Source organism: Amphiura filiformis, chromosome 16, assembly GCF_039555335.1.
Source record: "Amphiura filiformis chromosome 16, Afil_fr2py, whole genome shotgun sequence".
Lineage (NCBI taxonomy): Eukaryota > Metazoa > Echinodermata > Ophiuroidea > Amphilepidida > Amphiuridae > Amphiura > Amphiura filiformis.
In genome coordinates, this window is record NC_092643.1 from 7,832,000 (window position 1) to 7,858,602 (window position 26,603).

General features: G+C 38.3%; 1 protein-coding gene across 1 annotated transcript; it reads right to left on the reverse strand.

Annotated features, from left to right (window-relative positions):
• Window positions 1–797: 797 nt before the first annotated feature.
• Window positions 798–15,618, reverse strand: LOC140136486 (pentraxin fusion protein-like). The gene is made up of 6 exons (XM_072158204.1): window positions 15,522–15,618; window positions 11,877–12,086; window positions 9,334–9,471; window positions 7,974–8,069; window positions 6,358–6,573; window positions 798–1,146 (listed from the first exon to the last, which is right to left on the reverse strand). The coding sequence occupies exons 1-6, from the start codon at window positions 15,577–15,579 to the stop codon at window positions 1,082–1,084; spliced, it is 783 nt and encodes a 260-aa protein (XP_072014305.1). The 5' UTR covers window positions 15,580–15,618; the 3' UTR covers window positions 798–1,081.
• Window positions 15,619–26,603: the final 10,985 nt, after the last annotated feature.

Consider the following 26,603-nt stretch of genomic DNA (forward strand, 5'->3'; position numbering starts at 1 on the left):
AATTTTGTAAATTTTAGAGAAAATAATGGATGTTTCAGTGAGAGATTTATCGAAAAGTTTTTCAGACTTAATGAAAAAGGGGGTCTTTTGGTGACATTAAATTGAGTAAAAAAGGGGTCATTCGATGAGAGGGAGTTTGAAAATTAGGTGTCAATGTAGCCACATCAACACGTCCCCATCACCCATTTTGAGTGATTGACCTCCCCGGTTCTGGACACGCTCCTAGAATATTCGTTTCGTTTGTTAGTTTTTAAATGTTTTTATATTTTCATTTGTATAATTAATATGTTTCATGCCTATGCATGTTACTGATAAGAAACTATCCGAGAAGATGACTGGTTTAATGCTCAGTGACACATCTGTATGTTATGTTTATGCAGTAATAAAATAAGCATAACACAGTACATGCGCAGTGTAGACTAGACGGCTGGTGGAATAAGTCTAATACATGACTTAATTTTCTGGTCCTTATGCTATAGCCGTTGTCAAATGTTATTGTAGGCCTAAACTAGTTTTTTTTTGCCATAGCAAACGTTTTTAACAAAAATTCTGTTGCAACATTATGATATTTGTCGATGCTTTGTGAGAACAAAACATTTTGGGGGCTATAACCATTGATATTAAACGTATAATATAATAAAAGATGGAGATAATTTAAAGACTAAATCGCGTCTGAAATAATTTCTGACAACTAGATAGAAAATATCATACTGCGCAGGTCGGCAACCAATCACGGCACGCCTTTGACCTGACGTCAGACGCGAATTAGTCTTTTTTTTTTTTTTTTATCTCTGTCTTTCATTATAATAAACCTGACATTTTCTGGCAACCTCTTTTGCTACGAAACGTTTTGTGTTCGATGAGTATTGCACTTTCTGACTAGTATTATATGATGAAGTTTTAACCACATGCATCCGGGCACATGTAGCATCAAATAGCAACCTGTACTTGCATAACATTACATGACGATGGGAGTATTTGCCTCTGCTGGTTTGTACTAAAAATAATTACTGTTGTATGTGTTATGAAACCAAGGTGTCCATAGTCCATCTCAGCATTAACTCACTGGTCGAATCACATGTTACTCATTGTCAGTCTCAAGCTCACGTTTCAGCCAGTTCAATAAAAGGGTTTCCTCAGACATCCCTGTTAAAACAGATAAAATATATGTATAATTATTAATCAGAAGGACAGCGTCGTTGGGCATAAAAAACTTCCTGTGTACTTGTGGCCCTTGCCAAAAGGTTAAATAGGTTTTGCTTTAAACGTGTTCATGGGCCAATGACACATAGGCCTACATGACATAGGCCTACGAGGCACACCGATATCGCCTAGCTAATAATTACTTTCTCTGCAGAGATACTAAAGTCAATACCCGGGATCGATACACGTGAATGTCCTATGCACGAGTTTGATATGAGACGAAAATCTTTGGATACCGGGGTAGAAAATGATGAATATCTCCCGTAAATGATTTCGTATAAAGAAACCAGATATGGTTCCTTGCACTTGAATATATATTTTGAACAGATATGATAGTCGTTAGCGTGCGTCTTGAGATAGAAGCTTGCGTCTTGAGTCAGAAACTGACAATAATTATGATTTATAAATAGATATGTGTCGAATTATATAGCGCAGTGTATAGGCCAATCGTGAAGGTAGTCTAAAAGCATATGACCTATGGCGTACATGTACCATGCTCGACTCGGCGAGGTCAGTCACCGGCCTAATCGGGGCTATTGTCAGTAGCCTTTAATAGTCAGATGTCCTTCGGCCCATTATTCGACTCAAAACTATAAAACAGGTCGATACAAAATGGCCATGGCGATTTCTGCCATGAAGATATCGGGGCGATGACACTGTGCGAGGCCTACCTACAAAATATTAATGACGCAAGAAATACTAGCTTTTTACTAAATATGCATCGCAAGCAAACAAATACTAGCTAACTGTATGTCACGACAAGTGTGTTTAAATATCGTGAACCAGTCTGCTGCCAAAGTAAAATGTAGCATCTGATGCAATCAATTAAACACCCAAAAATCTTACAAAATCGCAAATCACTGCGCATGCACGCATTTTTCGCCATGACGCAATCACCATCATACGCACGGAATCGCTGGCTGGGCAGCGGAACCCGATGAAAGAGGTCGGTGATCTCGTGCTTGGCACGCAAGGGGTCACATGGACAATTCCCGGGGTACCAAGTGACTTGTTTGTTCATCTTTTATCCTTTTTCGTTCCCTATTATTTAGCTCCGATAGCAAAAAAGCATGGTCCGTATGATCCAATTTCACGCATTCCTAAACCTCAATAGCAGCTATAACTGGGTCCCGCTGAGTAGGCCTAAATGTGTAATGATGCGTCCTTGGCGGGAATTTTAAACTGCATTCCACCACCCGTGTTACACGTAGACAAAAGAATGATGAGAAAGTTTACAGCACAATACAATATAACATCGATTTTTAAGCCTGCCATGTTTTAATCCACCCAATTGGGCAGTCACAACACTAGTTAGGTGCGCCGGGGACCTAGTAATGGCCGACCAAATCCTGACCATGACTTGGCTCGTTGGATTCGCCTATAGGGTTAACAAAGCATACTACGGTTTTACTTGTTTGTATTCGGGGAATAGATCTTGTATAACCACAAAACATGTCAATGTTTAGAATGATTGTTTTACAAGGTCCCAATAGTTGCATTATGCCATTTTGAAAGCTCATAATTCGAGTACTCAGTAACCGGGAATAAAAATGAAGGTATATTTGAATACACGGCAGCATACATACATACCAGGGGCGTAGCCAGCTTACTTGGTCGGGGGGGGCAAAATAAAAATTTTGGGGCACAGACGAAAAAATTGCAGTTGCATCATACAATACATAGAGACTGTATGTCTTCGAGCTTCCCGAAAAGGGCCTTATTGGGATGATGTGCGCGCGTAGCGCGAAAAAGATGTTATTTTACACTATTTTCGCCCATTATCCCGCTAAAAAGGGCTTTATTGTTACAATGTGCACGCGTAGCGCGGAAAAATGTTGTATTTTACACTATTTGGGTCCTGAATTTTGCTAGAAAAGGGGCTCCTTGCCCTTTTTCTTTTCCTTTGCCCTCCTGATTTTCTCTTTTTTTTGCCAGAGGGCACTTTTTCTTTCATTTTTTGTCAGGGGCACTCTGCTGCCCCCCCTGCTGGCTACGCTACTGATACATACATACATACATACATACATAAAGATATTTATAAAGCGCCTTTAAAATTAATCAAAGCGCTGAACAAGGAAAGAAAGGATGGGGGAAAAAAGAAACACAGTGGTACAAGAAAGAAGCTAACTGAAAAAGTGAGTTTTCAATTTCTTCCTGAAAACTGGAATTGATGGAGACTCCCTGATGGGGAGTTTGTTCCATTCCCTCAGGCCAGAGACAGAGAAGGTATTTAAACCAGATCCTCTATGTGCCCTAGGCTGACTAAGCAGAGTCTTATCAGAAGAAGATCTCAGTTCTCTTCCGGGAGCATAGGCTGAAAGAAGCTCTCAAAGAAAATTAGGGGCACAGCCCTGAGAGCACTTGAAAACATAAAGCAGAAGTTTAAAAAGAATTCGGTCCTTGATTGGAAGACAATGCAATTGAATGAGAAGGATGGAGGTACCAGTTGAGCGAGGGACAGAGAAAATCAAACGCACAGCACGATTTTGCAGCTTCTGCAGTCTATTTCTTTCACCTTAAGTGATACCATAGAGGATTGCATTACCATAATCAAGTCGGGACAGTATGAGAGAGCGAACAGCATGGTGACAGGCATCCTGGTCAATGAATTTACGGATGCGGTAAAGATTACGAAGATGGAAATTGATATGCTTTGTGAGGGTGGTCACGCATAGACACGGTGGGATCAAATATGATTCCCAGATTCCGGATGGAATTAGAGGGCTCGATGATGACTGAGTTGCTCAAATGAAGCGTAACATTGGAAATGGAGTTAGTGGCACGAGGGGATGCAGCAGCAAAGAATTCAGTTTTTTGATCATTCAACTTGAGTTTATTGATTGTCACCCACTTCTTGATATCTGAGATACATGCAGACAATCTGGATAAAGCTAGATCAGAACTTCCAGGAACAGAAGGATCAAAGGCAGTATAAAGCTGTGCATCATCTGCATATACGTGGTATCTCAAATGATGATGAGTTATGATATCAGCGACAGGCTTAGTGTAAAAAGTAAATATGAGAGGACCCACGACTGAGCCCTGAGGAACCCCAAAATCCACAGATTGCTCATCCGAAAGGGTGCCAGAGATACTGACACGATTTGTGCGGCTCTTGAGGTAGCTATCAAACCAGTACAACACGAGACCACGCAGCCCATAAGATGTAGCAAGGCGAGATGTTAATAAATATGTCATTACCAGTGTTTTTAAAATGTGTAAAAATCAACTTGATTTTAATGCTAATTTATTGCACATTCTAAGGAAGTCTGATTTCCTTTTTGAAATAGCCGAGTGGGCGAGTTTTCAATGAAAGATTTTTTTGTGTAAAAACTGAAGCATCCCATGTATAAAAGAATATATGAAAATTTACTGCACATCATATATAACGATTCGTGATACCCAATTGGGGTACAGTTGATATCGTTTACGAGGCAGAGAATTTTGTTTTAATTTTATATATGCCAAAATAGTGAAAATAAAGACTGAAAAGATTGTGAAAAATTTATCTAAAAATTACATAGAACCCCGATAAAGATTACTGCTTCGTTTTTATGGCAACCTAATCTTCAAATTTCTTAAATTAACTTGGGGTTCTATGCGAAAATCTTATGGGGAAGCCCAACGTCTATAGAGTGTATTCAATAAACCCAAGTGGAACGAGAGTTGCTAAGTAACCGCTACCCAAACCATAAACACATGCATGATCAGACAACGAGCGTCCAATTTCCCACGTTGTACACACGTCAGTCGAGTTTGGCGGGATTGGTTTTTTGCCCCACCAAGTTATAGCATCGTTCACTTTGTGTTGAACATTGTATGTGGGTTACTAATAACATAAATATCACTGTGATATCATTTCAAGAGGTCACTTTGACAATTAAGCTAAACAGGCTATGTGGAGGAATTTCATTATGCAGTTACTGTCCGTGTTTCCTATTCAGTGCACACACAGCGCTCCAATTGATGATTGACCTCTAGCTCACTCACTGTACTGTAGGTATAGGCAATGGACTAGTTAGTGGGCTGGTGGGAAAAACCTTCACCCAATAATAGCCATAGAAGCTCACATGTGAATTATAATGTTCATCCTTAACATACTACAATTTGAAGTAAATTTCACGGGAAAGCTGTTGTCGAGCTGTTTTCCCGAAGAGAGTCTTCCAAAATTTCATAACAGTCGGACGTGTAATTTCAATGGCAAATTGTGCTCAACAGCTGACTCGCGATAGCTCCAACTTCGCGAACGAGCACCATTGTGTGGTAGGTTTGATCAATTTTCGCCATAGAAGCTGTAAATAAACTTCAATTCTTTTCCTCTATGGTCATCTAAAAATGATCAAAATGCGATTTTGGGAAGATTGTTGTCGAGCCCTTCCAAATATGGAGTTCTGACAATCTGACTGCCCGATAGGGAGCTAAAAATGGAAAAACTTTTTCCAAACCCTGTTAAGTCTAAAATCACATGTTTCTCATTTACTTGTGTGATACGATCACAACTATGACAAGTTTGACATGAGTTGTACCATCAACATGGCTGGATAACAATAATGCAGACTATTGTTCTCATTTCGGAAACAAAGGCCACGCGGACTTTCGGATGCTGACTTTCTCTATACCTACTTTTTGCTGTGTTTGCTATGCATCAGTATACCAATTCTCAACAAAAAGCACACAAGAAATTAGCCAAAATTGCCTTAATTGGGTGTACAAACAGCCAGGCGTCATCATGGTCATCCTAATTGGTACTTGCTGCGCGCGAGGTCTTAATCGCCCACTGCATCTGCCCCACAATTTGAATACAGTAATGGAAAGATCGGACAACTGCATCATGAATATGAATCTTGCCTCGAACCAGGCACCAGAGTCAGATACCTTATTACCCTTGACTTTGCTACAGATCATGTACATATCATTATCCATAGCGGACGAAACTAATGGGTAGGCCTACCACCATGACACTCACAGAAACCAGTGGTTACTCGCCGCTTCTCGGCTATATGTCGCGGCTGCCGCTCTGCCGCGCCTTCGGCGCTCCGGCTCCGGCTCCGCGGCCGCCTGCATGCCCGGACGACTCGCTGCGCGGATCAATGGCGCGTCTTACACCACTGGACCAAAACAAAAAAGGGCAACCTTTGCGAACAAAATACTTACTTTTGTCGTTTCCACTGCACGGGATTGCCTTGACTTCACAGAGTGTCAGAAAATTCCATTTTGGTAATTCAACACTGATGTATTGTCCACTCAGATTGCATTCGATTTCGATACGCTTGGCGGCCTTAGAGGCATTCACTCGACGTTGACACTCTGCGTTCTGTCCGTATTCAGTGTTGGATCCTACTCGTACTATGGCCCCTCTAAGTCGATCCGCTGCAAAAGGAGAAAAATACTCGGGATATGATTTGAGGTTCCGTCAACAAGGCAACGTTGAAATGGCTTGCACTATTTGCAGGCTAGTTAGGCCTACAGCTCAACTGATCATACTTTTCCTACATTCGACCTAATTTCATGATTTTTGAGTTGACACAGTCATGAAAATAACTATAGATACTTGACAGACCATTAGTAGCCCAGTTCTGAACCTTAACATTGATCATTCATAACAATAGGTATCTGATGGCTCAGTGAAGATAAGAAGGGATTATAATATATCCGTAACCTTGATATTATAGTATATCTCGAGGAAAAAGTGCAATGGACATGTTTTCATTTTATGTTTCAAATATCCCGCGCATGAAAATTGAGTATTTAACCCAAAATGGAAAATGGAACTATTTATTGGAAATCTGTTTAACAGATTTTTTGACATCTTTTCATGCACTGTATTATACCTAAATTAAGAAATTTTTATAAATATTCAAAGAAAATATAGGTCATCCAAAAAATTGTGATTTTTACACATTTTGTGGCAAAAAAGGAAAAATAAGCAAAAATATCAAAATCTGTTTAACAGCTTCATTCATCAAGTCATAACAAACGGCCTACATGCTTAATTTCTAATAAAATATTGAAATTGTGAAAAATATAGGTATTTATTGATTTTCATGTTTTTTCTTGCAAATATGCTAATAATATGCAAATTATGAAATTGCAAAATAAAGTTTCTATAGCATACATCTTTCAAGTGTGATGTTCAAAATGACAGACATCAAAAAGAGATTCGATGAAATGTAAAGGTGTAGTAACAATTTTGGCATGGACTGTCTGGTCAGGAAAAGTACGGTAAGTTGAGCTGTACACTCCAGGAATGTTGAATTTGTTCATATGGGTGGAAGAAAGGATAATATTAAGTCAAATTAAGAAAAATTCATGGTATGACTTGTTGTATTAACCTTTGCCCCTGGTTTTCTTTTAAATTATTATTCAGATATGGTACCGGGGTAACAGCTCGTACGTCACGTGCCCCTATGACTCTACGCCATTGCTTGTAAGCAGGCTGGGAAATATTTAAAGTGGGGACCAGGCCATTCGGCTCCTGTAAAGCCCCAAAAGGCCCCTGGTTCTCAAGTAGGCCTAAATACATGTGACCGGGTGCCACCTATTTGCTCAAACTGGGCCCAGGCTCTAATGGTCATTTTGACTATTAATCAGAATTGTGCATTTTGTTCATAAAATTTAGGTCAGACCTATTTCTTGCATTATCTGCCTGCTCATCTGGTTATTAAAGCATTTATCTTAACATTGTCGAACATCAGTAATTATGTGCTTTCAAAACAGCCCCTGGTTCATTGAAAATAGCCCCTGGTAAAGCCTATTACATTAATACCTACCACAGCAATCGACTCTGTTGTAGAGGACAACTTTACCAACACATTCATCTTTCTGCATGTCAACGGCCCACCAAGGGTTTCCTACATTACTACGTGCTAGAAAACAGAAAAGAAATAGACATTATTAATATAGGTCTATAACTATAAGTCTTGTTGCATCAAGTCATTTTTATTCATATTGTACAGAAAACAGTTCAAATGTTACATGTTCTTTATCAGACTGCCATTTTCGTGCTACACATCCGTATAGGACACTGTAGGATGGCAACAATCATCCAGACGCGGGCGTGTCGTATCATCCTGGGCCAGTGCTACACATCTTATCGGGCTGCTTTGGAGAAACTACTGGTTTCCTTATGAGAGGAGAGATCAACTGTTGGTGCGATTTGGCCAGGGTTTGCAAGCGTCTCCTAAACATTCTCAAATGCTGCCTAAAACCAAAACCAAAGGTGATCGGCACGGTAGGAATCATAAGTAGGCCTATGCCAAACAGATTGACCCCCTCGCTGTAAGCAAACCAGGTACATGCAATCTACCATTCCTGAAGTTGTTCAGCGTCTTAATAATCTGTGATTTCTTTTTCGCCTTTTAATGTTATGCTATTGTATGCATTTTGTCTGTTGATTTTATACACATTTTTAATTGTTACCCAGGAGTATCAGGTCTGTCACCTGCTTTCTGGATTGTTAAATAAATAAATAAATAAATAAATAAATAAATAAATAAATAAATAAATAAATAAATAAATAAATAAATAAATAAATAAATAAATAAATAAATAAATAAATAAATAAATAAATAAATAAATAAATAAATAAATCAATCAATCAATCAATCAATCAATCAATCAATCAATCAGACTGGTATAAAACAAGTTTAATTTACAACAAAACATTATTGATCAAGACAATAAATCAATTATTGATTGAAAGAAATCTTTTCTGTGCTGGAGGTATTGTCAGGTGAAAAGTTGCTAGAGAGAGAGAGAGAGGGTGAGAGGTAGAGAGAGAGGGGGAGAGATAGAGAGAGAGAGAGGGGAGAGAGAGAGAGAGAGGATCAGAAAGAGCGGATATAACTATATTAGTCATAACCTCTGGCAATGTATATTTCTGTTAGCTTATGTTTAAAGTTTTTTCACCTATAGACACCTTCTGCAAGACTAACAGCAAAATCAAGATTTTACATCCCTTTCACAAAGTTCTTTACATCCCTTTCACAAAGTTATTCACATCCCTTTCACAAAGTTATTCACATCCCTTTCACAAAGTTATTTACATCCCTTTCACAAAGTTATTCACATCCCTTTCACAAAGTTATTTACATCCCTTTCACAAAGTTATTTACAATTGAATTTTCTCACCTGTATGTGTGCAGGAGCCACGGAAATAATATCCGTTGGTGTTGCCATCTACTGCGTGGTCAGAGTTGCTCATAGCGTCTAATGTAGAACTTTGGCTGGTAGGTTTACCTATCAGGGAAATTTCACTCGGAGCTGGTTCTGTGAGCGAAGCAACATTGTGGATAAGCCCGGCCAAAAAGAAAAATCAGTGTTTACGAAAAGTTCAAAAGTGCCACGTGACTTAATGTAATACATTAGAAAAGGCTAAAACCCAACTATTAGGCCCTGATTCATATTTATTTCTCATTTAGGCCTGGGAAATAGATTGTACATGAAAAATGAGCAGGATCCGACTTCTTATTATGTTTATGAAGATTTGGATGATATGTACTTAAGGTGCATGTAGCTGCGTGGGATGACAAACCGACCATCAATTGAAAATTTTGACCTTTTGTATTGGAGATAAACATTTTTTTCTCAAAAAGACATAAATGTTTTGGTGTTAAATGTTAAATTTCAAAAATATCAATTGTTAATCACTTACCATAAAATGCGATGCATGTATTATATCAATAAACAAGAAAAAGACAAGTTCACGGGTCAGGTGTATACATGTACTTTGAGCTACTTTGGTCTAACATTCAGTACCGGTATTCCTATCTAACCTACTCTGCACTTATTCGATAATAAATAAGTGATACGAGGCTTAATAATGATACCTGCGTCTTGACTCTGGAAAACAATATTTTTTAAAAACCTCATTTTGCATTTAGTTTTTTAAGCCACCTCGGGAGCCACCCACAGGATCTTGTTTTGCATTTAGGTCTTTATTGCGTTGCAAAGTAGCAAAACTTTCTTTATATATGGCCCAATTCGTGCCTGGAAATGGCTATCCCCTCTTACAACCTATCGACAGGTCTGATTTCTATAATGAGGTGTCACCGGGTTTGCAAGAGATAATAATACCAAATCTAACCACCATGAAATTTACCACATCACGACCAAGCTCACATTGGGCGCCCATTCCTTTTTAAAGGAATTTTTATTAAGTCACCTACGGTACTAAGAAACAAATTTGGCTATAACTACGAAGAAAATTGTATCTTATCACAAGTAAACAAAATAATTACACAACTTGCTCTTGCTAGCTTTTGTCAGGGTCATATGTATGAACACCAATATTATACAGGTTTATAGGCCTACACATGGGTTATTATAAGAGTCAATAAACATTAGCTAACATTCAATTAACTATAGAGTATAGATAATGGACTTAGTTTTGTGCAATGTAGTAATTTTCTGAAGTAAATCGCTTGCTGCACAGTATTCTATACAGAATATGTTTACTTTGTAATCAGGCCCCAGCTAGTTTTGATTAACCAATCAGTTATGTGTATTATCAGCATGTGATGGCTATAAACCAATTGTAAACATGTTTCTAAAAAAGGCTAAAAAAAATTCCTACTCCTGGACAAACTCTTTTCCGGGTTAGGGCTAATTAGTAAGTTGTCAGTGTGGCAAGATTAGATAAAGGCATACAAACTAGGGTATGAGATATTAGGAATTATTTCCTAGACTCTTAACCACATGGGCTGGTGGGCTACATACCTATTCATGACACAGGATATGTAAGGGATAAACTGTGCATATGAGATGTGGGGGGAAGTGGCATCATTTCACTGCCGTAAAAAAACACCCAAAATATCGCCCAAAATTGCCCTAATTGGGTGTATACAAACATCAAGGCGTCATCATGGTTTGCCTATATTCGGTACCGTTGCTGCGCGTCAAGTTTTAATCGCCCACTGCATCTGCCCCACAATTTGAATACAGTAATGGAAGAGCGGACGGACAACTGCATCATGAATATGAATCTTGCCTCGAACCGGGGAAATCTTCAGAGTCAGACAGACACCTTACTACCCGTGACTTTGCTACAGATCATATGTGACGTGTCATGTCAAAAGGAGACACTTTTGGGCAGGATCGTAAATAGAGAAATAGCCAAAAATCTGCCCGGGGATAATTTTTCACAATTTGGGTTTGTTGCGAATTTGTGATGTTATTAATGTTTAAAATATTGTCTGATAGTTTCAGACCGGAATATAACTGGCATCTTGTTTTTCTTGAAACATTTTTCAAGGTAATTCGTATTCCCAACATTGTCAATAATATTTTTAAAGGGCGATATCTCAATTTCCGATTTTATAGTACCATAACTTACGAACTCAATATCTTTGCTTAGGAATGCCCGATTTCATTGCGGAAAATGGCGTTGTGGAGCAAAATATCTCTATATTTAAGATATGTAAAAACCTCAAAATTGATACCCTGCCCAAAAGTGTCTCCTTTTGACATGACACGTCACATATGTACCTTTCATTATCCATAGAGGACGAAACTAATGGGTACCACCGTGACACTCACAGAAACCAGTGGTTACTCGCCGCTTCTCGGCTATATGTCGCCGCGGCTGCCGCTCTGCCGATGGCGCGTCTTACAGTTAATTAAACCATTGGACCAAAACAAAAAAGCGCAACCTTTGCGAACGAACTAGTACTTACTTTTGCACGAGGTTGACATGGTTGCCTCGACTTCACAGAGTGTCAGAAAATCCGGTCGTGGTAATTCAACACTGATGTATTGTCCACTCAGATTGCATTCGATTTCGATACGACTGCCGGGAGAGGCAGGCACTCGACTTTGACACTCTGCGTTCTGTCCGTATTCAGTGTTGGATCCTACTCGTACTATGGCCCCTTCAAGTCGATTCGCTGCAAAAGGAGAACATAATATTAGAATACTCGGGATATGATTTGAGGTTCCGTCAATACGCAACGTTGCAATGGTTTGCAGGCTAGTAGGCTTACACTCCTGAAACCAACACGTTGAAATTTGTCATATGGGTGGAAGAAAGGATAATATTAAGTCAAATTAAGAAAAATTATCGGTATAACTTGTTGTATTAACCTTTGCCCCTGGTTTTCTTTTACATTATTATTCATATATGGTAGAGCTCGTATTTAGTGACATACGCACAGTGGATATGATGGACCTACTACGTGGCCGGGGGGGGTGTACTGACTGTACTCTGTTAATGGGGGTATAGGTATGTGCCGTTGATATGTGAAGCATTTTCAAGCTTTTTCACGTCCAACTATTTCAATGGGTCCGGGCAGTGAGTTATTTTACGATGTATTTTACATGAAAGTTCGTCGGCCGTATCACATACTGACGTATTTGCAAAATACGCATTTCGAGAAAATCGAAATTGAAAATCTATTTTCATTTGCTGAACAATCTTGATTAAAATATTATTGTCGATTAAAACCAGGTTAACAGTAATGCAAATATACCATATTTTCAAGTTAAATATAAACAAAGACCAAAGATGGGAATTTGTCTTGTGCTTTCACCAGCGGGATCATCAGTTGATTGCCACCTGTCTTGGGGAGTTTCGGCCCTCTTATAATCAAGACTCCCTCGAGGTGGGGGGCCCGGCAGTGAAAGAAACACCACCTCCCGCTGGTGAACTACTAATAAAACTAAAACTATGCTTCTAGCATCTGTCATGTCTGTTGCTAAATAAATAATCTGCTTCTCATAAAATGAAACCGGCACAGACCAGCTAACCAAAATAGAAGATCAAGCACCAGTTAGCACCCATACTATGTCAGCATGACAAAGCAAGACGCTTTGCCCATATGGGGATACGCCATCACCGTCAAAAGGGGATCTGTGTATATGTACCCCTAGATGACCAAACTAGTCTGTAGTAAGCGGACGGGATCAGGCGCCTCTAACCCTCAATATAATTCACTTATCACTATCAGAGCACAACTTATTCTGCAAAAAATCAATATTAAATAAAATACGTCACTATGTGAAAAGGACCAATGTCAATTTCGCCGTTCAAATGACAAATACGTCGCGCAAATACGTCAGTATGTGAAACAGTTGCGCAAATACATCAGTATGTGAAAAGGACAAAACAGACATTTTGCCGTGCAATGAAAGAGTCGCGCAAATACGTCAGTATGTGAAACGGCAAATTTTTCAAATTGCAGATACGATATACTGGGCTTGCGCATTACGTCGTATATGTGATCGGCAAATACGTCGTTATGTGATGCAGACATTTCAAGGTTTTGTAAATACGACATAATTAAATTAATTAATATCTTACTAATTAAGCCACTTTGAAGCATGGGTTTTGGTGAATATAATAGAGTAGAACATACCTATTTTCTCAAAAATGTCGAATACGTCAGTATGTGATACGGCCCACGAGTTGACTATACAATTAGGTTGTTTTTCATTGGCTATTTTTGATTTTTATCCACTGCAGTGGCACATCTGTATCCCGTTCTGGATCAAATACTCCCCTCCCCCTCCAGATGGCCAGATGACTAGAAACATCTCTCTCTCTCTCCCTGGGTCAGATGGCGCAGGATTACGCTGCTGTGGTCTTCACAAGAGTACGCCATCTACTTCTATCAAAAGCCAAACGTGTTGCACCATACATTCCGTGTGATGAAACGTTCTTCACATCATTTGTCCAAGATGTTGATGGACATCCCCTTCTACGATGGCCTTCCACAGCTCCCTGAAGAATCTGCTTCTCAACTCCACCATCCTTTCTTACAATGTGGCCAAAGTATAGTAGCGCAATTTCCTCTCAATGATGGACTTTCTGATGTTTAAGTCTGTGCCAATCTTATTCAGGACCCAGATATTTGTCTTCTTGTCTTTCCAAGATACTCCCAACAGCCTCCTATAGCACCACATCTCAAATGCATCTATCTTCTTCCTGTCATTCTTTGTCAATGCCCAGGATTCGCACCCGTATGTAGCAATTGAGAAGACTGTTGCACGGAGTAACCGTACCTTGAGGTTGATTGATAAACCACGACTCTTCCAGATCTTTGACATACTCTGAGTTGTTGTCCTTGCCATAGCTAATCTTCTTTTGATCTCAGATGTGCTATCACCTTTGTTGTCTATCATTGAACCCAGGTATTCATATTGTTTAACCTCCTCGATCTTTTGACCATCTATCACAAAGTCCTCTCCAGTTCCATTTCTATCAATAACCATTACTTTAGTCTTCTTGGCATTTAGCAGAAGGCCTTTCTCCTCACTGGCTTCCTTGATGCATTTCAAAAGGGCCAGCAGTTCCCCTCTACTGCTGCATATTTAGTGGTATCATCAGCATAGCGTAGATTTGTGATACTGCTACCGCCAAATTTGACTCCACCAGTAAACCCGTCCAAAGCTTCTCTCATGATGTCCTATAAATGTTAAACAGGTTTGGTGACAATATGCAGCCCTGTCTCAGCCCTCTTCCAATCTTGAACCATTCGGTATCTCCATTACTTGTCCTGACTGCAGATTCCTGGTCCTCATATAGTTGACTAATAAGATCAATAATGTGACCAGGGAATCCCATCCTTGGATGGCTGACACAGTCAAAGGCCTTGCTGTAGACAATGAAGCACATAGAAACATATGGGCTGTAAAATCCTGTTGACTTGCTCAAAATATGACCTGCTAAAAAAACTGGCCGACAACGCGTAAAACCAGGGTGAATAGGCTCCGACGGCGTCAGCAAGGTGAGAAAAACTTGACTTCACTCCAGGCGTACCCAAAATAATGTATAGCGGTGCCGCGATAGGAGAGGGGGAGGGGGGTGGCACCGACCATGATTGGGGAACCGGTCTGATTATTGTGGCAAAAGCTATTTTTCGGCAATTTCCCCATGAGATTTTCTAATTTTTCAAATTCTTTGGGTGGGGGGATGTGCCCCCGTGCCCCCATGACACCACACACACCATTGGTTGTAAGCAGGCTGGGAAATAAGTTGGGGCCAGGGGCCATTCGGCTCCCGTAAAGCCCCCCAAAAAGGCTCCTGGTTCTCAAGTAAATACCTGTGACCAGGTGCCACCTATTTTGCTCAAACTGGCCCCAGGCCCTAATAGTCATTTGGACTATTAATCAGAATTGTGCTTGTTCATACATGTAGGTTAGGCCTATTTCTTGCATTAGCTGCCTGCTCATCTGCTTATTAAAGCATTTATCTTAACATTGTCGAACATCAGTAATTATGTGCTTTCAAAATAGCCCCTGGTTCATTGAAAATAGTTGGCTCCCCTGTAAAACCCCGTTAACAAAGAGCCTGGTTGTAAGCCTAGTAATACATTAATACCTACCACAGCAATCGGCTCTGTTGTAGAGGACAACTTTACCAACACATTCATCTTTCTGCATGTCAACGGCCCACCAAGGGTTTCCTAATCCTGCATTATTAATTGCTAAACACATAAAAGAAATAAATAAGACATTATTAATATAGATCTATTAGTCATTTTGAATCATTTCATACTCGTATTATTTAATACACACCTATGGCGTCGCGCTATTGTTTTACCGCTCCATTATTTTCCACGAATGGAGCGATGATCACAATAACACGCCTTTCGTAAATGCCTTTCTCTTTTCTCTGAAAAGCAAATGCTTTTCAGGGAAACAGTATTAGCATTTACGAATGTAGTGTTAATAACAATTGCACTTTCGTAAAGCAAGTATTTGTGAAAAGTGCAGTATTGTTATCATCACTTCATTCATGCAAAACAATGATACGAAAAACAACAAGACAATGATTTTCGTTAATACATTATTAAGGGGGTACTACACCCCTGTGGTAAATTTGTGACTATTTTTGCATTTTTCTCAAAAACTAATAACATACAGTACTGGTAATAAAAGTTATGTATATTATTGGGGCAAGGAATCCAATTTCTACACTGAAATTTCAGTGACTCAAGACAAGCGGTTCAGTATAATATGATAGGAAACGAGGTACATCCCAGCGGTACCTTATTTCTGATCATAAATAACAAACCGCTTGTCTTGGGTCACTGAAATTCCAGTGTAGTAATTGGATTCCTTGCCCCTATAATATACATAACTTTTGTTACCACTGTGTTATTAGTTTCTGAGAAAAATGCAAAAATAGACACACATTTATCGAGGGGTGTAGTACCCCTTTAAGGGAGCGAGTAGCAACATTTGCACAGTATTGTTTGTGGACCTGAGAGCACATCAGATATCGAATTGCATGCTGAATATGAAGAATGTCCTTCTGATATCAAATAATTTTGATTTTGTGAAATTCGCGATACTATAGATTATATGGCAAATTATTAAAATTTCATATTTTTGAAATTTATCAGTCCTCGAAGTAAACTTTATGAATCTAATGACATGTAATTAAACTATATGTAGCTGGGATGAAAAGCCGACCATCAATTGAAAATGTTGACCTTTCATAGTAGTCTCATATTGAACATAAACATTTGTTTATCAAAAGACCTACATTTCTTTAGTGTTTTGAGCTATTATCTTCAATAATGAAGGTCAACATTTTTATATGATGGACATATGCTGTTCATATGCTGTTCACCAAAACTTCATACTCTTTTTAAGTGCATATCGTTAGGTTTATACAATTTACTTTGAGGACTGTTAAATTTCAAAAATATAATTTTTTAATAAAGCTGAGTCAACATCAGTCAATGTATTTTTCAATCGCACCTGCACAATCATTAGGCTGCGTTCACATAGAAGTATACTATTCGGGTATACGGTGCACGTTTTGCAGGTGCACGCGTATAGCTCAAATTGAGCAAGGCAATTTCATAGTACCGGGTCACATAAGGCTACGATCGCATAGAAGTATACTATTCGGGTATACGATGCACGTTTTGCCGGTGCACGCGTATAGCTTAAATCGAGCAAGGTAATTTCATAGTACCGGGTCACATAAGAGCTATTCGAAAAGGCCTATCGAATTGCATTCTGAATACGAAGCATGTCTTTCTGATATCAAATAATTTTCATTTTTTGAAAATCACAATATAATACAAATTTTATGACAAATTATAAAATTTGATTTTTTCAAATTTTGATATATAACAGTCCTCGAAGTAAATTATATAAATCTAATGATATATTCTTAAAGTGCATGTAGCTGGGAGGAAAAGCCGACGGTCAATTGAAAATTTTGACCTTTCATATTGAAGATATGGATTTTTTTCCCAAAAAGACCTAATTTTTTTGGGTGTTTTTGGAAAAAAAAATCCATATATTCAATACGAAAGGTCAAAATTTTCAATTGATCGTCGGCTTTTCATCCCACCTACATACACTTTAAGTATAAATCATCAGATTTATAAAGTTTACTTCAAGTACTGCTAAATATCAAAAATATAAATTTTTAATGATTTGCCATAAAATGTGTAATAAATTGCGAATTTCAAAAAATCAAAATTATTTGATATCAGAAGGACATTCTTCGTATTCAGAATGCAATTCGATATGTCTGATGTGCTCTAATGTCCCAAAATAAATACTGCCCAAACGTTCATACCCCTTCCCTTAACTCATGGTCAGAATTCAAAAAGGTCGTTGACCTTTGGAAATTTATCATCAAAGCGCCCTCTAGAAAGGTCTGACGCATAACAAACTATACATTTTTGGAATCCTCATGACCATACGAGTATTTTGATACATTACTTGGCATAGTTGGAGCACTCTGAAAATTTGACCCCATGTGACCTTGATTGACCCCTCCCCGGAATGCCCGGAAGTTTCAGGAGGTGAGCCCAAGCTAAATTTATTCACAATCAATCAAAGATCCCAAAATGACTCTCAAACTTTTGTTCTATGATTTAGTCACGGAGTCTACAGGCTGGTCCTCTACTAAGAATGCTATAACAAATTTACATTTTTCTGGAATGTGTACACCGTACGCTTGCTGTTCCTACTGATTTTGATACTGAAATAATTATTAAAATAACGTTCTTTGATTATTTATGTTGGCATTTCTACAGTCTATCATTATAGGCAAACATGTAAGCTCATTTCGCAATGTTCAAGACAAGCCCGGGAAGACAAGCCACACGCTGTGTTGTAACTGTGCTTGGGTTCGTACCAGGGTATCGATCAACGTAGTGCCGTACTATTACACTGACTTTCCTATTCGGCGAGGATGACAATTTTGACCTCCTCATCTATTTAGAAATAGAGAGGTAGACAAAAGACCGTTCCAATTGTCCAAACATTCAAGTATCAGAAGGATGGTCCACAATAGCGTGATTCACGTAACCATGGTAACAGGGATTAAAAAGCTGTCAAGTAGAACCATGTGCTTCTTTTGTCCAATTTGCCATCAAGATTTCAAACGGAAACAGTTCAGACCCAGAGCACGATCATGTCAGAAATTTATATTTTGTTCTGGGCAGTGACGTAGGTCATAGGGGCATGGGGGTTGGGGTCACGTGCCCGCACCCCAATCGATTGCAAAATTTTAAAAATCCCATAGGAAAATTGCCAAAAAACGGCTTGTGCCCCCCAATCAGACCCGGTGGGCTCCCCCCCCCCCATCATGGTCGGTGCCCCCAATCAGATGACCCACGCTATGCCACTTGTTCTGGGACTGATTATTCGGACTACGAACGTATTATTCATGCTTGCTCAACTGAGGATAATTTGTAAACCAACAACCCGCATGGGACAATGGGTGGAAGCCGTTTCCAGTCCCTTCAACACAGTCCCTGGCATACCATACATGTATAGGCCTATGTATAGTAAATTTGTCTGCTTTATCTGTTTTGTGCTGTTTAAGCAAATAGTTAAACATAATTTCCATAAAATGTAAGCTTTTACTGTCAGATATGTCCCCTTTTAATTTTTGAGCCTAACAAGTGAGGTAAAGCAAAGAAAATTGGAATTTACTACTAGCGCCAATGAATGTTATACGATTGTAAAACGGTACGACCCTCTGGGTGTGTGTGTGTGTGGGGGGGGGGCGTATGTGTGTCCTGCACGCGTATTTTTTTCTGCAACTATAACGGGACGCAATACGATACCGGTATGTTATAAGAATCAAACTTACAAGAAAGATGGCTCTTGTGAAATCCTACAATTCTGTCAGAGAAAATATGCATATTTGCATTAAATTTTAATTAATTGACATAATTGATTAATTAATAAATATTTTATTTAATGATTTACCATAATTCCAAATATGTCAAATTAAAGCTAATGAAATGCTTTATATATTGGTCAGAGCACATTTTGCAGAATGCATTTAGTATTTTAGTTACATGATTCCAAACATTCTATTCCAATTTTTTGCTATACACGCATAGGAGCTGTACTTTTAAAATCCGCACCTAATCAATAATTTCACTCCATTGTCAAAGTACTGTGCTCTCTGCATTATGGAGTGACCAGGTCCTAGAGTGTGATGGTTTTGTATCAGATGACAGTGCTCTTTCAAGCCTGTCAAGGTCAGTTAGTAGCCACTTGTTGAATGGATGGCCATTATCAGCTATCAAAGAGATGCCTTGTGCAGCTGCCAATCATAGTAGAGGTTTGATAACATTTTGTTAAAAACCCAAAAATGATATAAGGACAAAGCTGTGCATGTTGGTACTTAATTGTTTGGATTCTTATGTTGAAATTCCGTTGTATTAGTATTTTTATGTGTAGTGTATATTGTTCATAAATTATATAGGTTTTAAATTTTGGGCATTTTTGCTCTGTTGCACTGTACCATTATGGAATTAGAGCAAATCAATTACCGACACAAGCAGGTATACAGTGTATTATTTTATTTTTATTTCGTATCTCAGGAGCATCTAGCTCACTTGGTAAGGCATCAGAATTTGGTACACGAGCGCTTCGAACTTTAAATCGGAAGGTGGTGAGTTCGAGCCTCATCACGGTCACATGAATTTTATAAACCAAATATTGTTCGAACTTTTCATATTTGTTTTTCTTTTATTGTTTCTTTTCTTTGTCTTTTTTTTTCTTGTTTTATTTATTTTTTCTTTCTTTATTTTTCTTTGATTCATATTGCCAGGGTAAGGAGATGAGGGTACTAACGGCCCATTCAGTGATTTTTTCATCCGGGCGATCGTAAAAATCATCAAAATTCAGATTTTGTACTAGACTGCGGAACTCAGTCTTCAATGATATAGTCAGTAATTATCTTTTGGTCATTATATGACTATCATCATTTGACGACTGAGTTCTTATAATACATCATCCGAAGAGCAGTTTCAGACAATTGCTTGGGATTGTTGGGGCAGAGGTTATCTTTTGAATTCTTTCATGACCACTGAAGCAAAGTCAAACCTGTCAAGGACACTCGGCGTGAATTGAACTGACCATGTCACTCGCAACAAAAGAATTTCAAAGGTCATAAAACATCAATTTGGTATCTTCTGCTAGTGGTTCAGCCGAAAGCCGTGCAGGCCTAGTTAAGACAAAAATAATGCATTTACGTGAATCTGTAATTTATATACAGACAGTATATATAAATTAGCTACATGTATTTGAATGGGGCTTCAACTTCGTCGATACTGCCGTTTTCTTGGGTTTTTTGCCAATTTATTTCATTTAAAAAATTTATAAAAGTAACAATTTGATTTTTTTTTTCACTTTCGCTGGGATCACTGAATGGGGCTTTGCAACGCGATATATTCAAAACTTATTCACCTACTGTTATAGCATTAATCCGATTATTACACAACTTCGCCAGCGTATTCAAGGCATCCAATGCAAATAATCACCTAGATTATGACGTATCATACTGTAAATATGGCGGAGTACTCAAATTCATTCAACAAAACCATGATTACAAGCTATTGCAATCTACCGCGACAGCTCGTCTCACACACATAACAAATGCACTATACGATCAAATAGGTTGACAACAACGTTTGATTGAATGCACTGCATTGCGCCATGATTACGGTGAAGGACACCGGTTCAAATCCTTTGTATGGAGCCAATCAATAATTTCACGCACATCCTCTATTATTGCCCAATTTATTGTCCGGGATGATTGTACACTGTAAAAGAGCTATTGTTATAATGTTTGATGAAATCGTGTTCAACTATTTGCTTAAGAACGGCACAATACAGATAAAGCAGACAGATTTACTACATTTGGAACATGTATACATATAGGGAATGTGTGTGAGTATTACCTAATTATAATAGGGGCGTATCCAAAAATGAATTCACCCCCCTTTCAAATGTCGAGCCAAAGTGCAGGCCCTAAGCATGGTTACAAAGAACCACAAACCGCGAATTTTGGATATCCACCTAAATTGGCCCGCGGGGCTACAAAGAAGTATGGTTATCCAACAAGCTTAAGCTATAAACCCCCCTAGAGATCAGGGCTTGAAGAATGAGGGAAATAAAGAACCACAAATCGCGAAAGACCGCCAACAACCGCCGCTCAATAGGGATGTCAAACTAGATTGCCCCGCAGGGCTACAAAGAACCACAAACCGCGAAATATGGATATTCAACCAGTTTAAAAGACAAATTAGCCACCGATAGAGACCAGGGCCTGACAAATTAGAGAAATTAAAACCACAAACCTCGAAAGAACGCCAAAAACCGCCGCTCACTAGGGATATCCAACTAGATTGGCCCGCAAGCCTACAAAGAACCACAAACCGCGAAATTTGGATATCCAACAAATTAAAACCACAAACTGCGAAAGACCACCAACAACCGCCGCTCAATAGAGACATCCAGCTAGTTTCAAAAAGTGAGCCGAGGTGGGGGCTTTTTAAACTTGCTGCTTTCTTTACGTTGTCAACGTTTTTTTGTGGATTGTTATTATAACGGTATCAATCAGCAATTTGTAAATGATCAACCTATTTCTATAACACTCCATTCGTGGAAAATAATGGAGCGATAAAACAATAGCGCGACGTCATAGGTGTATATTAAGTCGGTTAAATGGCCGCGGATTAGAACGTGAGTGGATAAGAATGGCCTTGGGCCTTCGGCCCGCGGCCATTCTTATCCACTCACGTTCTAATCCTTGGTCATTATCCTATACATAATACATGTACAGAAAACAGTTCAAATTAATGTTACATCTTTTTTTTATCAGTTACTGCCATTTTCGTGCTACACATATAATATGATGGCAACAATGATCCAGAAGCCGGCGTGTCGTATCATCCTGGGCCAGTGCTACACATCTTATCGGGCTGCTTTGGAGAAACTACTGGTTTCCTTATAGAGGAGAGATCAACTGTTGGTGCGATTTGGCCAGGGTTGCAAGCGTCTCCTAAACATTCTCAAATGCTGCCTAAAACAGCTTAAAACCAAAGGTGATCGGCACGGTAGGAATCATAAGTAGGCCTATGCCAAACAGATTGACCCCCTCGCTGTAAGCAAATCATGAACATGCAATCTACCATTCCTCAATTTGTTCAGCGTTTTAAATCTTTGATTTCTTCTTTGCCTTTTAATGTTTTGCTATTGTATGCATTTTGTTGTTGCTTTGTCTGTTGATTTTATACATATTGTAGTAGTGTCTGTGACCTGCTTTCTGAATTGTTTTATAAATAAATAAATAAATAAATAAATAAATAAATAAATAAATAAATAAATAAATAAATAAATAAATAAATAAATAAATAAATAAATCGGAGCATTTTTGGATTTTTTTACCTTTATGTTTATAACTCAAGAACTGTACATCGGAGAAAGGTGAAACTATACTTTTTCTGAATCATAATAAGGAGGGGAATATAATTAGATGGTTTATTTTTTTTATCCATACTCGTCCAATTTTGAAATTTGAGCTCTGCATTAGCGGCCATTTTGGAAATATGCATATCACCATTTTTCCCCTTTAAGTCCTTTTTGTCCTTTTTGGATAAGTTGTTCAAGAGGGTGTTTAGAGTCACTAACAAACAAAAACAGAGAGAGAGATAGAGAGAGAGAGAGAGAGGGAGGGAGAGAGAGAGAGAGAGAGAGAGAGAGAGAGAGAGAGAGAGAGAGGAGAGGGGTCAGAAAGAGCGGATATAACTATATTAATCACAACCTCTGGCAATGTATATTTCTGTCACGTAAGTTTCAAGTCGCATTTTAGTCTTTTTCACCTATAGACATCTTCTGCAAGACTAACAACAAAAGTTATTTTGGCCTACATCCCTTTCACAAAGTTATTTACAATTGAACTTTCTCACCTGTAGATGTGCAGGAGCCATGTTTATAATATCCGTTGGTGTTGCCATCCACTGCGTGGTCAGAGGTGCTCTTGGAAGCGTCAATTTCTTTTGTCATGAATGTAGAACTTTGGCTGGTAGGTTTACCTATCAGGGAAATTTCACTTGGAGCTGGATGTGAGCGAAGCAACATTGGCCATGTGGATAAGCCCGGTCAAAAACAAAAATCAGTGTTTCGAAAAGTGAAAAAGTTCCATGTGACTTAATGTAATACATTAGAAAAGGCTTAAAACCCAACTAGTTGTACATGAAAATGACGTTAATCTCGGACCCCGTTTGTACAGAAAGTCAATAGGGGCTATATACTGGCGTTCATCCTGTACATTTTGACCTACTGTTACAAAGTTTTCACCTAATTTCAGGAGATAAAAGAAACAGTTTTCAATTTTACTAATTTCTTGAATAAAGAGCCCAAAACATGACAATCGAGTCACAAAAATCACAGACTTGGAACAAGTCTAAGCATTCAAAATCTTGAGTAGGCCTATAATATGCCGAAATGTTGCTCTAATTTTCACTTTTTTGTGTTACTTGATTAAATGGTTGGTTATAACAATGAAACATGTCTTTTCCATAAATTAGAATGCATAAACTGAAGTTTTAGTACAAGTCTTTGGGCTTGATTGTCACAGCATACGAAAAACACCATAAAAAGGCATGTTTTGGCCCTTATTTCCAAAAATTGGCTAAATATTAATATTTGACTTAAAATTGTTTCTATAAATTTTGCACTGGGACATATTTTTCTGGAACGGTACTGTATGGGTGCAAATACGAGGGTCATTCAAAAAGTTCCACCTCCATCATCACATCTTTATATATTACGTGTCCGGATTACCCACGCTCCTCAGACTCCACATCGCAGCGCGATGCGACACTGCGATGTTATAAAAACTGAAATCTGATCTCGGCGGTGAAAATTCTAATCGCGCGGTTGAAATTTCGGTCCACCATGGAGTTGGATTTTGTTCAACTTTTTCGCATCGCGATGCGATATCGCAGCCGTGCACGGTTGTCATTGGCTGCTGGAAAATTAAGGTTGGCAGAATGACCATAAAAGGGAATGCAGACCCCACACGCTTTTAAACCATCGCAGCATCGCGTGATGAAATTGAAATGTACATTTCATCGCGCGATGCTGCGATGTTTTAAAAGCATCGCAACATCGCATCGCGCTGCGATGTGGAGTCTGAATCGGACTTTATACTCTTAAATCTCGGCTACAAAATAGAAGTTATTTCATTGGATTTTTGGTTGTTTAGATATGTTAAAGCGAATACAAATTTGGTACGTCAGAAACAGTTAAAAACTGAAGCCAAAAGATAAGTAAGCATCATATTGTAGCTGTGGATAATCTCCACTATTGCGGTTGTCCAACTGCTTTATTACCATGATTACTCATGATAAATATTTCGTTCCTATTTGAGGTCCCTGACATGCCTTGGGTCTTCAAAACAAAATAAAACACGTTTTATATGAGAAGAAAACATTGAAGGGTTCCCAGTAAAACTGAACTAAATTATTTGAACAAAAATAAAGCAGTTTAATCATTTTCAGAAATAAATCTGCAATGATTTCCACATAGATGTGGGCAACCATTTTAATCAAAATTGGCCCTTCTTTTAAAACCGTTTCCGACATACCAAATCTGCATTCACTTTAACCAACACATCTTAACAACCAAACATTACATTTTAATCAAATAACTTATTTTTGTAACCAAGATTTAAGAGTATATTCATGGGTAATTTCAACTTCCTGTCACGTAAGATAACAGAGATGTGACGATGGAGGTAGAACTTTTTGAATGACCCTTGCATAAGAGCCGAAAACGCACCTCGTGAAAACAATATCCCAGCAAACACAAAATGTTTTTGAAACGTTTTATACAGGTTATATTTTGGTTTTTAGTAAAAACATTTTAATAACATTAAATGTCGGGTTATATAAAGGCAATGAAAACGTTTTAAAATGTTTTGTATGAAAACACACTACAAAAATATTCGTAAAATGTATAAAATGTTACTGTAAAATATTTTTGTAAACATTTTTGCCAAATATTTTATCAACACTTAAATAACAATATGTTAGAATATTTGCAGTAAGTTATCATAAAATGTTTTTTGAATGTTATGAAAATTTTTCATACCCTTTATATACCCTTTTGCGAATGGATGTCGAAAATGTATTGTGTTTGCTGAGATTGCGTTCAACGTACGGGCAGTGAATAGGTATTAGAGAGATTGCGATGTTCCATACGCAGCACGTGGACCGTACGTTTTAACGTACGTTTTTACGTACGTTAATACGGTTTTAAATATTGCTAGTCTCGGTTCCAAACTGGATTATGCTCATTCGTCACGAAGGAGGACAAGGCGGCTGGAATAAAGACTATAATATCTGATCTAGCCGGATCTAGGTCGATAGAGGGCATAGTGATTGAAAAAATAATGGTATCTCCAGGTTACCGAGTCTCCGCCTAATTCAAACAGCACGCTTTTGATTTACACTAAAATTTTGACTTAACATGCTGCTTAAACTTATGTAAACTTGTGTTTTGTGCTCCCCAAATATTATAGTCGCCCGAAAACATATATGTTGGTATCCATATATCATGACTTTACATTCAAAAGGAGACTTTTTTATCCTGAAAATAAGGTGCGTTGCATGAACTTCGACATGTCGTAAAATCAGCATATTTCAACGTGGAACGTACGTTTTAATGCTTCGCTGAGTCCAAGATGTGAAATCGCAATGTCATTTTTTATACGCAAAGTATCACACATATTTCAATGGGCAATCTCTGCGTATGGACATCGCGTATAAATTTATTAATTTATCAATTTTTAACACATCGCTGTACATTTATTATAATGATTTGTTACAAGCAAAAAGGATCATAATAATAATTGGACGTTCCTTCGTATGTTCATTATCCTTGACTGTCTTTAACATATTGTGAAATGGACAATTTTTGTGCATTTTCAACGATGTGTCTACGTTCATTTCGCACGTGGTAAATCTTCAAAACTGGCTAAGTACGTGACCTCGCTTCGATACAGGAGAGGGGTTTTGAATAGATCGACGTACGTCCGATACCTACGTTTGGAAATCTTCACATTGCATTTCATAGAGTGTTCCCTAAAACAACTGCAGTTTATATATATGTGCCAGTTCGGCCAG

Excerpts from the sequence above, each read along its gene's own strand:
- LOC140136486 (XM_072158204.1), bottom strand. The coding sequence starts at position 15,579 with ATGCAGAAAGATGAATGTGTTGGTAAAGTTGTCCTCTACAACAGAGCC. Across the intron at positions 12,087-15,521 it reads CAACAGAGCCGATTGCTGTG|CGAATCGACTTGAAGGGGCC; the intron begins GTAGGTATTAAT and ends CTCCTTTTGCAG. Across the intron at positions 6,574-7,973 it reads CAACAGAGTCGATTGCTGTG|CGGATCGACTTAGAGGGGCC; the intron begins GTAGGTATTAAT and ends CTCCTTTTGCAG.